The sequence below is a fragment of the Mytilus edulis genome, chromosome 9 (assembly GCF_963676685.1).
Source record: "Mytilus edulis chromosome 9, xbMytEdul2.2, whole genome shotgun sequence".
Classification (NCBI taxonomy): domain Eukaryota; kingdom Metazoa; phylum Mollusca; class Bivalvia; order Mytilida; family Mytilidae; genus Mytilus; species Mytilus edulis.
In genome coordinates, this window is record NC_092352.1 from 11,081,261 (window position 1) to 11,095,436 (window position 14,176).

General features: G+C 32.2%; 1 protein-coding gene across 1 annotated transcript in view; it reads left to right on the forward strand.

Annotated features, from left to right (window-relative positions):
* Positions 1 to 14,176, forward strand: part of LOC139489431 (uncharacterized) — a 61,032-nt gene that overhangs the window by 22,592 nt on the left and 24,264 nt on the right. The window contains exons 10-20 of the mRNA XM_071275753.1: positions 1,804 to 1,874; positions 2,266 to 2,423; positions 6,380 to 6,549; positions 7,036 to 7,222; positions 7,901 to 8,062; positions 8,775 to 8,948; positions 10,558 to 10,708; positions 11,126 to 11,194; positions 11,590 to 11,741; positions 12,310 to 12,448; positions 12,930 to 13,139. Of these exons, the coding sequence (XP_071131854.1) occupies positions 1,804 to 1,874; positions 2,266 to 2,423; positions 6,380 to 6,549; positions 7,036 to 7,222; positions 7,901 to 8,062; positions 8,775 to 8,948; positions 10,558 to 10,708; positions 11,126 to 11,194; positions 11,590 to 11,741; positions 12,310 to 12,448; positions 12,930 to 13,139 (1,643 nt within the window). The remainder of the gene's footprint in view (positions 1 to 1,803; positions 1,875 to 2,265; positions 2,424 to 6,379; positions 6,550 to 7,035; positions 7,223 to 7,900; positions 8,063 to 8,774; positions 8,949 to 10,557; positions 10,709 to 11,125; positions 11,195 to 11,589; positions 11,742 to 12,309; positions 12,449 to 12,929; positions 13,140 to 14,176) is intronic.

Here is a 14,176-nt window from a genome sequence, read left to right on the forward strand (position 1 = left end):
TTGGTGATGATTCAAAATTTCATTTTTGAGTTTTTGAGTATTTTGTAAAAAAGGGGGAGGGTTTTTTTACATGTCGCGCTGTATCTCAAAAATGATTTATGATTATTGCTTAAAACTTTACACACTTCTTTGTTATATTAATCTAAAGATCTGTATACTTTTTGGTGATGATTCAAAATTTCATTTTTGAGTTATTGAGTATTTTGTAAAAAAGGGGGAGGGGTTTTTTACATGTCGTGCCGTATCTCAAAAACGATTTATGACTATTGCTTAAAACTTTACACACTTCTTTGTTATATTAATCTAAAGATCTGTATACTTTTTGGTGATGACTCAAAATTTTATTTTTGAGTTATTGAGTATTTTGTAAAAAAGGGGAGGGTTTTTTTTACATGTCGCGCCGTATCTCAAAAACAATTTATGATTATTGTTTGAAACTGTACACACTTCTTTGTTATACTAATTTAAAGATCTATATACTTTTTGGTTTGATTCAAAATTTTATTTTAGTGATATTTGTAAAAAAAAACAGGGTGGGGGGGGGGGGGTTTCACATGTCCCGCAGTGTCTCAAAAACAATAAATGGTAACAGGTTATTACTTAAAACTTCCTCAGAAACTATTTATGATTATTGCATAAAAAACTTCCACACAAGACGTCGGGCGTATCATGCGCTCATGGCGCAGCTGTTTATTGGTTATTATCTTGAATATTATTATAGATAGAGATAAACAGTAAACAGCAATAATGTTCAGCAAAGTAAGATTTACAAATAAGTCAACATGACTGAAATGGTCAGTTGGCCCCTTTAGGAGTTATTGCCCTTTATAGTCAATTTTTAACCATTTTTCGTAAATCTTAGTAATATTTTACAAAAATCTTGTCCTCTGAAACTACTTGGCCAAATTAATCCAAACTTGGCCACATTCATCTTTTGGGTTAGTAGTTTGAAAAATGTGTCCGGTGACCTGGCCATCCAACCAAGATGGCCGCCATGGCTAAAAATAGAACATGGGGTAAAATGCAGTTTTTGGCTTATAACTCAAAACCCAAAGCATTTAGAGCAAATCTGACATGGGGTAAAATTGTTTATCAGGTCAACATTTATCTGCTCTGAAATTTTTAGATGAATCGGACAACCCGTTGTTGGGTTGCTGACCCTGAATTGTTAGTTTTAAGGAAATTTTGCTGTTTTTTGTCATTATCTTGAATATTATTATTGATAGAGATAAACTGTAAACAACAATAATGTTCAGCAAAGTAAGATTTACAAATAAGTCAACATGACCGAAATGGTCAATTGACCCCCTTAGGAGTTATTGTTCTTTATAGTCAATTTTTAACAATTTTCATAAAATTTGTAAATTTTTACTTACATTTTCCACTGAAACTAATGGGCCAAGTTCATCATAGATAGAGATAATTTTAAGCAGCAAGAATGTTCAGTAAAGTAAGATGTACAAACACATCACCATCACCAAAACACAATTTTGTCATGAATCTATCTGCTTCCTTTAATATTCACATAGACCAAGGTGAGCGACACAGGCTCTTTAGAGCCTCTAGTTGTGTTTGCATTGTATAATCCTGACCTTTACATAATCCAAGATTATTTCCAATGGTAAAATCCAACATTGTTATTACCAAAAGTTTTTCACGTTCAGTTTACTTTCTCGGGTCACTCAGACTTTTTCATAATTTTTATTGGTTAAATGCAAAAAGCTCGGGAAACTGTATCAAGTCAATGACATAGATATTTTTTTATTATTTTTACAAATATTTTTTTATTATTTTTACAAACAGGGTATTTTCAGCTTATAAAGATACACTGAAAGTGAAAAAGAAAACTCAAGAGGCATCTTTTCTTTTAAAAGGTGAGAACATGATTAATGTCTTTGCAAATATTTGTGAAGACTATTCTATCTTATTATTTGTGAAAAAATATGAATGAGCCAACATACACAAATGAAGGATATTTTCCAAAAATTTGATTGAGAATTAAGAATTCAATATAAACGTTTTAAATGTAGGTTGCAAAATATATATTTGGTGAATTTCTAGATGTGAGTTCAACCTGCAATGTTAAGGAAGACAAATAATGTTTCTTTTTAGTTTTGAGAATTAAGTCCTTTCCAGAAGTAATTTGAGTAAAGCTTATTTTCTTCAGTGTTTTTCTTTTTATATATGTTTGAAACAAATAATTCAATATATATAAGGCTTCATATGCTAGGCTAGGTATATTTACTGTCTCTTTTTAATTTAAAGACAAGAAGCCATACTGGTGGAGCATAACTGATGAATATAAGGAGATCATAAGTGATGTAAAAACTACACTGAAGGCTGTTAAAGATGGGGCTAAGGAATGGATTGAAGATGTCAAGGAAGATCCAATAGCCAGCTTTACAAAAGGAAATCAAACCATGGTAATTAACAATAATATCAACAACAAATATTACTGGTTGTTCTGTGCTTCACCCTAATTTAAGGAATAAATCACATTTTTCCTATGAAAAAAATTATTAAATCATTACAACTATTTCTTTGAATATTTATTAATTCATGTGGGATAGGGAAAGTCTGTTCTACCGTTGAGGAATGAAGGGGACACATCCTGAGTGAAAGGATTAACGGGCATAGGAACCGGATATTAAAAGTAAAAATATGTATTCTGTATTTTTTGGGATACGATTGCTTTCAAGCAATCTGTAGACTTATACCGGTGGCTCAGAGCATTTCCATCACGTCAATAGCTTTATTCTAAACATTAAGGAACATCTCGGATTCTTATGATTGTCTTGCTTTAAAAGGTAAAAACAAACAAAGGGATTGAACTTAAACAACTTTCCTATAATGTTCTTTTCATAATCTTCATGTTTAATAATTCCCTTGACTTATATGCGTGTTTTTAACAACACGGAAAATCAGAATTAAGCTGTATTTATATTTAGTGTATTTATAAATTTAGAAACACGTCAGAGGGAATTCCCAGTTTTGGTAAAATGCGTGAGTTCTCGGAACTCCGATCAATCTATTTCTGTCATATAAGAACTGAAGTGGAGTTTTACTTATATGTTACCGTTATGAAACTGATATTTGAGATTGTAATAGAGAACCATCTAGGTCGTTTAATAAACATTTAATATACGTTCTTGCTTCAGGGTTTGTTTTGGAAATTATGTGCATGCGTATAGTTTTCTTGAATTCAAGGGGTTTTAAATTGAATGGTGGCTCTAGATTCCCACTCAATTAATAAATTATACCCCACGCAACGGGTTGCGGAGGGTATAATGTTTTTGACCCGTCAGTCCGTCTGTCCGTCAGTCCTGTTTCTTGTCATCGCAACTCCTCTCAAACCCCACAACAGAATTTCACGAAACCTTTTCAGATAATAAGGACATACTATGAAGTTGTGCATATCGACAGGAAATTGCGATTCAATTTTTTTTCTAGGAGTTACGCCCCTTTGAACTTATTTACTTTAATGTACTACTGCAACAGTTTGTCCTTGCAACTCCTCTCAAACCACTCAACAGAATTTCACGAAACCTTTTCAGATAATAAGGACATACTATGTAGTTGTGCATATCGACGGGAAATTGCGATTCAATTTTTTTTCTAGGAGTTACGCCCCTTGAACTTATTTACTTTAATGTACTACTGCAACAGTTTGTCATCACAACTTCTCTCAAACCACACAACAGAATTTCACGAAACCTTTTCAGATAATAAGGACATACTATGAAGTTGTGCATATCGACGGGAAATTGCGATTCAATTTTTTTTCTAGGAGTTACGCCCCTTTGAACTTATTTACTTTAATGTACTACTGCAACAGTTTGTCATCGCAACTCCTCTCAAACCACACAACAGAATTTCACGAAACCTTTTCAGATAATAAGGACATACTATGTAGTTGTGCATATCGACAGGAAATTGCGATTCAATTTTTTTTCTAGGAGTTACGCCCCTTTGAACTTATTTACTTTAATGTACTACTGCAACAGTTTGTCCTCGCAACTCCTCTCAAACCACTCAACAGAATTTCACGAAACCTTTTCAGATAATAAGGACATACTATGTAGTTGTGCATATCGACGGGAAATTGCGATTCAATTTTTTTTCTAGGAGTTACGCCCCTTGAACTTATTTACTTTAATGTACTACTGCAATAGTTTGTCATCGCAACTCCTCTCAAACCACACAACAGAATTTCACGAAACCTTTTCAGATAATAAGGACATACTATGTAGTTGTGCATATCAACGGGAAATTGCGATTCAATTTTTTTTCTAGGAGTTACGCCTCTTTGAACTTATTTACTTTAATGTACTACTGCAACAGTTTGTCATCACAACTTCTCTCAAACCACACAACAGAATTTCACGAAACCTTTTCAGATAATAAGGACATACTATGAAGTTGTGCATATCGACGGGAAATTGCGATTCAATTTTTTTTCTAGGAGTTACGCCCCTTTGAACTTATTTGCTTTAATGTACTACTGCAACAGTTTGTCATCGCAACTCCTCTCAAACCACACAACAGAATTTCACGAAACCTTTTCAGATAATAAGGACATACTATGTAGTTGTGCATGTAGACGGAAAATTGCGATTCAATTTTTTTCTAGGAGTTACGCCCCTTTGAACTTATTTACTTTAATGTACTACTGCAACAGTTTGTCATCACAACTCCTCTCAAACCACACAACAGAATTTCACGAAATCTTTTTATATGAAAAGGACATATTATGTAGTTGTGCATATCGACAGGAAATTACGATTCAATTTTATTTCTAGTAGTTACGCCCCTTTGAACTTATTTGCTTCAATGTACTACTGCAACAGTTTGTCATCGCAACTCCTCTGAAACTACATAACAGAATTTCATGAAACCTTTTCAGATAATAAGGACATACTATGTAGATGTGCATATCGACAGGAAATCACGATTCAATTTTATTTCTAGGAGTTACACCTCTTTGAACTTATTTGCTTCAATGTACTTCTTCAACAGTTTGTCATCTCAACTCCTCTGAAAACACACAACAGAAATTTTGTAGATAATAAGGACATACTATGTAGATGTGTATATTGACAGGAAATTATTATTCAGTATTTTTTCTTATACAATTTTTTTTTCTTATACTTATTTAATTCCTCCAATGACAATGTGGGGACGTGGGGTATGTGAGCGTGCTCACTAAGGTTCTTTAATTTATAACTCATGGGATCTTTTCTATATATGTCCGCTATTGAGGGTTATTGTTGTTGCATCTTCCATATTATCGTATCAAGTTGTCTGCCTTCCGGAAGTAACTTTCGTGAATCCTGAAATCAAGTATTAGCTCGTTCTGTCAATAAACGTCGTATTATATTAAAAACGAATGCAGTTTAAACCGATAAATGTGTACGGAAAGGAGTCATGATCACCGACCCAAAAGAAATTAAATATTTAAAGAGTTAGGAATGGGATGCCTCCTAGAAATAACGTAGGAAAATAGGTGATAAGATAATAAGATAATGTACGAGGTGAAATACCTTCTCTCACTCTGAGTCTCGGTGACTGCTGTGGAAAGTTTTAGGTCTAATTACATTGTTTATACACGTTTATCCTGGATTGGCTATTTTGTAACTATTTTACATGTGCAGTTGAATTAGTTTTAAAAATAATATTATCCAGCTACATGTATACATCGGTGTCAATGAAACAACGGCAATCGTATCCCTCAGAGCAATCTGCTCTTTGATTTGTTCTATTGGGTTGCTTTGTAACTGACATATATTGCAGTTGTCATTTTATTCTCATATTGGGGCATAGTTTGCCAATTGGTCTTATTAGTCCATCTTCTTTATCACTAGCCCGTCCACACTGAGTTCGAACCCCACAAATGGTTGGTGTGTTCCTTTCCAATCTTACTAGGATTATCTGTGTCTCTGCCAATGGTAGATGGATCTCTCCTTGTATTCGAATCCCTTTAGGGATTAGCGCACAAAACTTTTTATTGCTATACATGGATGAAACTAGATGACATGACTAAATGTTTTTCTTTATTTTGTTTTAAAAAAAAATATTTCCATTTTAAGACTTATATTCATAAAGCAAATGAAATAAAGATATAAGTAATGCTAAAACTTCATAAAAGCATCAAGTTAGCTTTCTTGCTTATTGGAACATCGCATATGAAGGCTATGTAATGTGTTTTAAAGACTAATAACATGCTAGTGTACATCTGGTTTTATTTGCATTCTTGTGAATAACTACATGTACTTTCTAGAGGTAAGAATTGCACAACAAATGTCAATCATGAATAAGTTATCTTTGACTTTTCTATTTATTGTGTAGATCTTTAATGTGATTGTTTTTATTCATATTTCAGTCCAAAGTAAGAGAAAGTATCATTCAAGATATTGTTACAACTTTAGAGGAACTGTCAAATCCATTTAACACCATTCTTAAAAACCTGTCTGGTCCTTTTGCTGATGCCTATGAGTCTACATTTGGTGTCTTCAAGTCCGTTAAAGAAGCTTTTGCTGTTTTAAAGAAAGGGTAAGGTTTATTTGTTAGATTAGTTCATCCTCTTTTAAATTGTGTGAGTTTAATACAGTAGAACAAAGGTAACTCTCAATATTTTTCAAATATTGAAGAGTGTAAGATGTTTATTTCATATAAAAGAGGGGCGAAAGATACCAGAGGGACAGTCAAACTCATAGATTGAATATAAACTGACAACACCATGGCAAAAAAATAAAAAGACAAACAGACAAATGATAGTACACAATACACAACATAAAAAACTAAAGACTAAACAACACGAACCCCACCAAAAAACGGGGGTGATCACAGGTGCATCGGAAGGGTAAGCAGATCCTGCTCCACATGTTGCACCCCTTTGTTCATGAACATACTAACATTGAAGCTGACAAGTAACAGTTCACAAAAATATTCACACCACCAAGTCACATTTACCTGATTATTTTGTAAAATTTGAAATTTGCATTGTGAGAACAGAATATCTTAAGTTTTGATTTACAGGTATGAGTTGGGAAAATCTTTGATTGATGGTATTTTTGGAACCAAAGCACATCCCGACTTTCCAAGGACAATAAGAATGGATACTGATGGTTGTAAAGGACAAGGATTCTTTCCATCTAGGCTATGGAGTGGGGATCCAGAATACACAAAGAAAGGAATTGATCTTTTAATTGAGGAAGGAGAAGAAGTAAGTTTTGATTATACTTTTTATCTCACCTTTCAAAAAAGGGCCATTGTGAGCATGAGCTGAAAAATCACTTGATGTCCATTTTCTGGGGTTTTGTGCATCTTTTCATCCACTCTCGAGTGTACAAATCTTTCTACTTTTTTATAAAACTTATATCTCATAGGTTTATATTAGCAATGTCTCAGACAAGTTTTAAAAACAGTGCTGATAATATATTTTTAAAAGAGTTATGACCCTTGGAAATATTATTTTTTTTTGAAAATTGCATTGTATGTGCCCCCATGTTTATAATTCTTATCAAATTTGTATCAAAAGTTTATGGAAGCAATGTCTCAGGCATTTTCAAGAGTAAGTGATAAAACAATTATTTCCTTTGGATGTACCAATTATATTGAAAATTGCATTGTACTTTCTCTCAACCCTTTATTTCTCGAATATATTTGTTTAAAGTTTCAAGAACAAACAAAAAAGTTTATTAGTTCTTGACCTTTGTATAGATAGAATATATGCAATGCAGAGACAATATTGGAACTCACTTCTTTTATTTTATATAAATATACTATTCTGCCCTGTGATCATTCAAGTCAAGAAATATATGATAAGAATATATATTTAGTTATTTGGGACATGAAACAAACGTTTTCTTAAAAAAAAAATCATGTGGAAATTGTTTTTCAGGTTGTAGCGCCTTTCTCTGGGTATATAATGTTAACAGATAATCGAAATGAGGTTATGATAAAAGCAGATGATTCTTTCAAGAATGCTAAAATATACATTTCAAATGTTATACCAAAAGAATCCATCCTTCATCCCAGCGATGATGACTACATCCAGAACATGGTAAGAAATTATATAATTTTATAGAATACACTATATAAAATGTTGATACATGTTGCAAAAGATATGATTTAGTTGCCCAATTTGATATTGGTCTTTCACAATGTGTTGTAAACAGTCAGCATCCTTATTAAATCTTGTTTTTGATGTTTAGAGTGTAATTAAACAAAAACTTCAAATTGAGATGACAAACAATATTTTTAGACATTTTTATTTAGGGAGATGTGCACATTAGTTCAAAGTAATACTTTAAAAAAATAATAATGGACTTCATTTTAAAAATTGGCTATTAAATGCATTTCTTTGTGACAAGTGTAAATGGACACTAAGAAATGACTTTTCTTCCCATCTTTACAAGGTGGGTGTTCTCATTGTTGAAGGCTGTTTTGTGGCTTATTATTGCTTACTTTCACTTTATTTGAACTGTGGTGGATAGTTGTCTCATTGGCAATCATACCCCATCTTTAATTAAAAGTATTTTTGTGTCTGCAAATGTTGAAAGCCTATATCTTGGACACTTTGATATAGATATGGAAGTAAGAAAATATGATATCATTGTCAATAAGACAACTCTTTACAAGAGACTAAATGAGGTAGATTGTCACTGTGCTACCTTCAGCAATACCACATTGGAACCTATTGATTGTCCTGTAATGAAAAACTGAAACAATTCAAACCAGAAAACTAATTGCCTGATATTTTTATATTCCACCAGATTTCAGCAGGATTGACCATTGGAACTGCCTCATCATCACCATGTAAAAACCATATACATGTTGCTGTAGAGAAAAATGACAAAATTATTGAACCAACAAGATTTATTGAGAAAAAACCTGTAACATTTCAGGCTTATGTACAACAATGTAACGATTACAAACTTGAAAAATTTGTAAGTAGAAATATTAATACATATTATATGTAGTCTGTTTGTCTAATTGATATAAATACCGTCTTTATGTAGCCATGACTTAGGGTTTTTAAACCCACCCCTCAATGAGGTGAGGTATATAGTGATACAGATATTCATTTATCTGTCACATTTTGTGGTTTCCAAACAATAAGAAACAAGCCGACTGAATCTTTTGAAATTTAAACTCAATTTTCTGGACCTTAAAATACAAATATTGCATCTACCATTCAAGAGTTAGGCTTTTTATAAGCTTTTAAAAAAGATAAGGATTTTATAAATCTAGATGTTATATATATATACAACTCTTCCCACAATGTTGGGTTGATGTTTAGACGAGTTGTATATACATAATGTACACAGCCATGTATCACCATCACTGCTGGTGATCCGATGGATAAATCTGTTGTAGAGTTGTCACTAGCTCAGACGTACTTATATATATATGTTTGTGGCATAACATCGTGGCCACAAGTTAATTTTTTTTTTCTGTTTAGTATTAAATTTATATTAAGATCCATTTTGTTACATCTTGTAATCAATTTTATTTGGCAATCGCCAATGGCAGTCAGCAGGGTTAAAGAACATCAGTTGTTCGACCTGTTAGTCAAATGTGTTTTGTTTAAATATACTTTTTCACTTTTTTGGTCTTTTGGAAAATGTTGTTTGTGCTGTTTTTAGACCCTTCTACAACGAAATTTGTTTTACATGCACACGTATAAAAATTGCGGTTTTTATCCAACGCAATCATAGGTTTGAACGTAGTTTTCAATTTAGACTCGTTTATATTTTTCGTTTGGGCTTGTATCATATTTTCCCTCCGGTTTATATGATCTGTTCATCCTATATTGACTCTTAAAATTCAAGAGTCGTTCTAAAAATGAGGGTACTTTTTATATGGCCTTCCAAATACCATTTTGATCCCCAACATCACTGAAGAGACATTTATTGTCGAAATCCGGATCTGGTGTACTAAAAAAATATTGACACCGTATGTTTGTGGCATAACATCGTGGCCACAAGTAAATTTTTTTTTTTCTGTTTAGTATTAAATTTATATTAAGATCCATTTTGTTACATCTTGTAATCAATTTTATTTGGCAATCGCCAATGGCAGTCAGCAGGGTTAAAGAACATCAGTTGTTCGACCTGTTAGTCAAATGTGTTTTGTTTAAATATACTTTTTCACTTTTTTGGTCTTTTGGAAAATGTTGTTTGTGCTGTTTTTAGACCCTTCTACAACGAAATTTGTTTTACATGCACACGTATAAAAATTGCGGTTTTTATCCAACGCAATCATAGGTTTGAACGTAATTTTCAATTTAGACTCGTATGTGTATATAATATATCTTCTAATGATTAGATGTCAACTCTGTGCCAGACCTAGACAAATGTTCAACTCTGTGCCAGACCTAGACAAATGTTTGATTTCAAAGAAAGCAAATTAGCACTTGAACAAATCATTAAATAATATCTAGTCTAAGACAAGATTGTTCAAGCTTACTGATAGAATGAAAGATTGCTCAACTGTCTAGTTACATTTGTTTATGATATAAATGTTGGGTTATATGTTTCTTCTAAATATGTTTAGGGTTATACAATAGCTGCTGGTAAAATACCACCAGACGATGATGCTGAGAAAAAAGTAGATGAGACTCCAAAAACAGAGAATACAGACGTTGAACCTATAGATCCTCCTGCTCCGGAAGAAGATCCAGGCAAAGATATAGAAGAAACCAAAGGTCAGAATTCCTCTCTCTCAAATAAAGTTATATCATAGTTTTATGGTTCATTATTACTATAGCTATTTGACAAAAATGACTGTGTTTACATTTCTCCATTTTCTCTTGGGTACAAACAAAATTGTTGAACTGGAAAAGTTTTCAGGCCTGGCAGCACAAAAATATTTAGCTGGTTACTTCAAGGGAATCAGTCTGACTTTAACAGTGCTTGTTCCAAAATGACCTAAAAAGTATTAACGGTAGGCTCTGAAATTTGGGTAGATAAGGAACACATGTATTATTTTTTTTTGCCTTATTTGTAAATTGAACTTGAGCATAATATGCCTAAGAGTGAGTCATTCTGATATTTATTAAACTGATTTTATTCATTTAAGAATGAAAATCCAGTTAATCTGTCCACTATTTATCTGATTTCAGAAGAGCCTAAAGGAATGTTTTCAAAAGTTAAAACTGCAGTAAATTCAGAAGCATTTAAAGGATTAAAGGGTATGAAATAATTAATTTATCGCATTAAATAGAAAAGAAATTAAAAAAGAAAAGAAGGAACATAGGTTCATGGAAAACACTGATTAAAATTAGCTGTATAATGATCAATTGAAGAGACAAAAAATCAGCAGTACATGGGTCCATGGAAAATACTGACTCAAAATGAGCAGTGCATAGGTCAATGGAATACTAAATCCTAAGTTTAAAAAAAGACAATATCTGACATTTTCTCTTATACAAAAGAGAATGCTATTATAATGATGATATTTGAAGAGTCTTTATTTACTGTTATATTTAAATAATTTAAATCACCAAAGTTGTAAAGACATTTTTTCATTGTATAGTTAATATTATAAATTCAAGTTCTGTATTATAACAGTTTTTCTTTTTTATAGATATGTTCATTACATTGATCAAGAAAGCTGAAGCCTTCTTTGAAAAGTTCTCTTTGAAGAAACTGAAGCTTGGGTCGATTATAGAATACCTAGACCGCTTAGGGATGACAGAAACTAAAGAAAAACTAGCAGTAGTTCTAAAAACCATAAGGGTATTTCAAATACATATCTCAAAAAGAAAGAATCTATTGTTACTGTCCTTAATTAACTTATTTTTTGTACTTGAAATAAAGATTCATTCAGAATCAATAGTGAAATGCAGTAAACAATTTCTGAAAACCTGGCATGAGGCTGTCTTTAAAAGTGAATTTAATGAATTTAATGAGATGAAATAGATTGTTAAGTGACCATTGTGATGAAAGAGTTTTAATAAAGATGACCAATGCAACCATGTAGAGCCATTAGTTTAAAAAAAAAAAAAAATACATACTTTTTATCATCTGTCAGTAACTTGGTAAATTTTCACTATACAATAAGAATAAGAATTTGATAAGTTTAGAATTCAAACAATAGGATTGTTACCAAATAAATAAATAAACCAAAGCAAAACAAACAAACAGACAGACAGATAGATATCTATACAGAGCCACTAGTTCCTTTGATAAATCTTATTAGGTGCCATCAGTATATTTGTTTAAGTTGATGTTCCTCACTTTTCATTTAAACAATTACTATCATTTATAAATGTTTGCAAAATTATTTCACTGTATATATTTATAGGATCTAATTGATAACAAGCCATGCCTGAATCCTGCTCAAGCCACAGATGAAGAACTTAAACAAGAACTATCTGACAGAGGTCATTCAACAACTGGAACTCGAGAACAGATGATAAGTAGACTCACTAAACCAGATAACAGTAGGTGATATTTGGAAAAGATTGCTTCAGCCTTCGCAAAATTATTAGGAATTTTTGGTCCTAAATGCTCTTCAGCTTTGTACTTTGTTTGGCCTTTTTAACTTTTTGAATTGGCGCAAATACAAAATTTCAATCCTGGTATCTATGATGAGCTTATTTGATTATTAAGATTTTATAACTAACACCTGAACAGTAAAACTGTTTCTGGGTAGAACAATATTATTTGATGAAACACTCGAACTATTGGACAATAATCAGTAAAAGTACAAACACAGGTGACAATGAACAGTTGTTTTGATTGCAGATTATATGTGTAAAAAAATGAACATTTTAAATCTATACACAAATATAATCAGAATAATGAGAATATTTACTTGAAGAAGAGAAACTGCATCAATACAAAATCATTTATTTAAGGAGTGACGAAGTATAGCACACATTACATATATTTTTATTTGTTAAAAATCAAATTGTATTTCAGGATGTCCTTGGATGGCAATATCCACACCAGGCAATATCTTCTGCATGTATGATCCAATGTGTCTAGGTGTTGAATGTTGTCTTAATGTCAAACTGTTCATGTTCCTGTACACTGTTAAAGCCTACGCCAGATATGACCCATGTGACTACACGTTGAATGTTGGATTACAAGGTTACAATTATACTATCAGGCTTAATATGGGAAATGATGGTAAGTGTTCAGTATTTTTTAACCTTGATCGGTTAAGACAATATTTGCCTTGTGATTACCCTGTTGTATGCTGTGTTTACATTTTATGTTACCCATGAATATGGAGAAATAAATGTTTTACTCCTTTCGATCAAAATTGAAGATTGGAAAAGGGAGAATTCAGTAGAATAGGAGTGCAGCAAATTAACATCATTTGGGAAATATAAAATGACAGACAATGTTTGAATGTCCTCTTTCATTTCTATTGTTTTTGCTATCAAACATAAAATCTGATATACTGACTGATTTTAAAAATGCAACACTCATTTTGTTGATTTTTTCTACTAAATCATGTTTGATTCTCATACAGCTACTATTCATGCTTACCATACTTCTTTCTCTTTAGAAAAAATCCGCATCTGACTTACCTGTGTTAATTGAACATACTGGATTTTTAAAGCAGCACAAATTTCTTAAAGCGAAATTTGGTACCCGTAAAAGTTTTTTTCAGTTTTTTTTTGCTTCGTGAAACAGTTCTTTCAATCCTTGGTCGCACTGTAATCAGTTAAAAATGTTGCATCTCCATATTGCCAAGACTGCAGATAAAAAACTAAATCAGCCCTTAAGAATGCTGCAAATAGGAATACATTAACGTGTGGCAAACATACAGATGGACTTCAGAAAATCGTCTTACTGTCCTTCAGTCAATGATATGGAAGACATGATTTGTTGCTGACCATCAATGACCAGATCAACATGTAGTGACAATGCAAAACGCAATGTCATTTGTGAGACATGTTTACAACCGCATCGTCAACTGCGAATCAAATTGCTGAATGCCATTGCGCACAGATTCATGCCATTAATGTAAATCATCATCAGAACTGCAAAAGAATAGGCAAAAGAAAAACATTTAAAGACCTAAAGTTTCAACTGCATAATTGCCAAAACCTATTGTAATGGGTGGTACAAAGGCAAAATCAGAAGGTGTAAAACAGAACCCAAAACATTTCGAACAGAATTGGTTGACCTTTCTGACAATCATTGTGGCTTTTGTT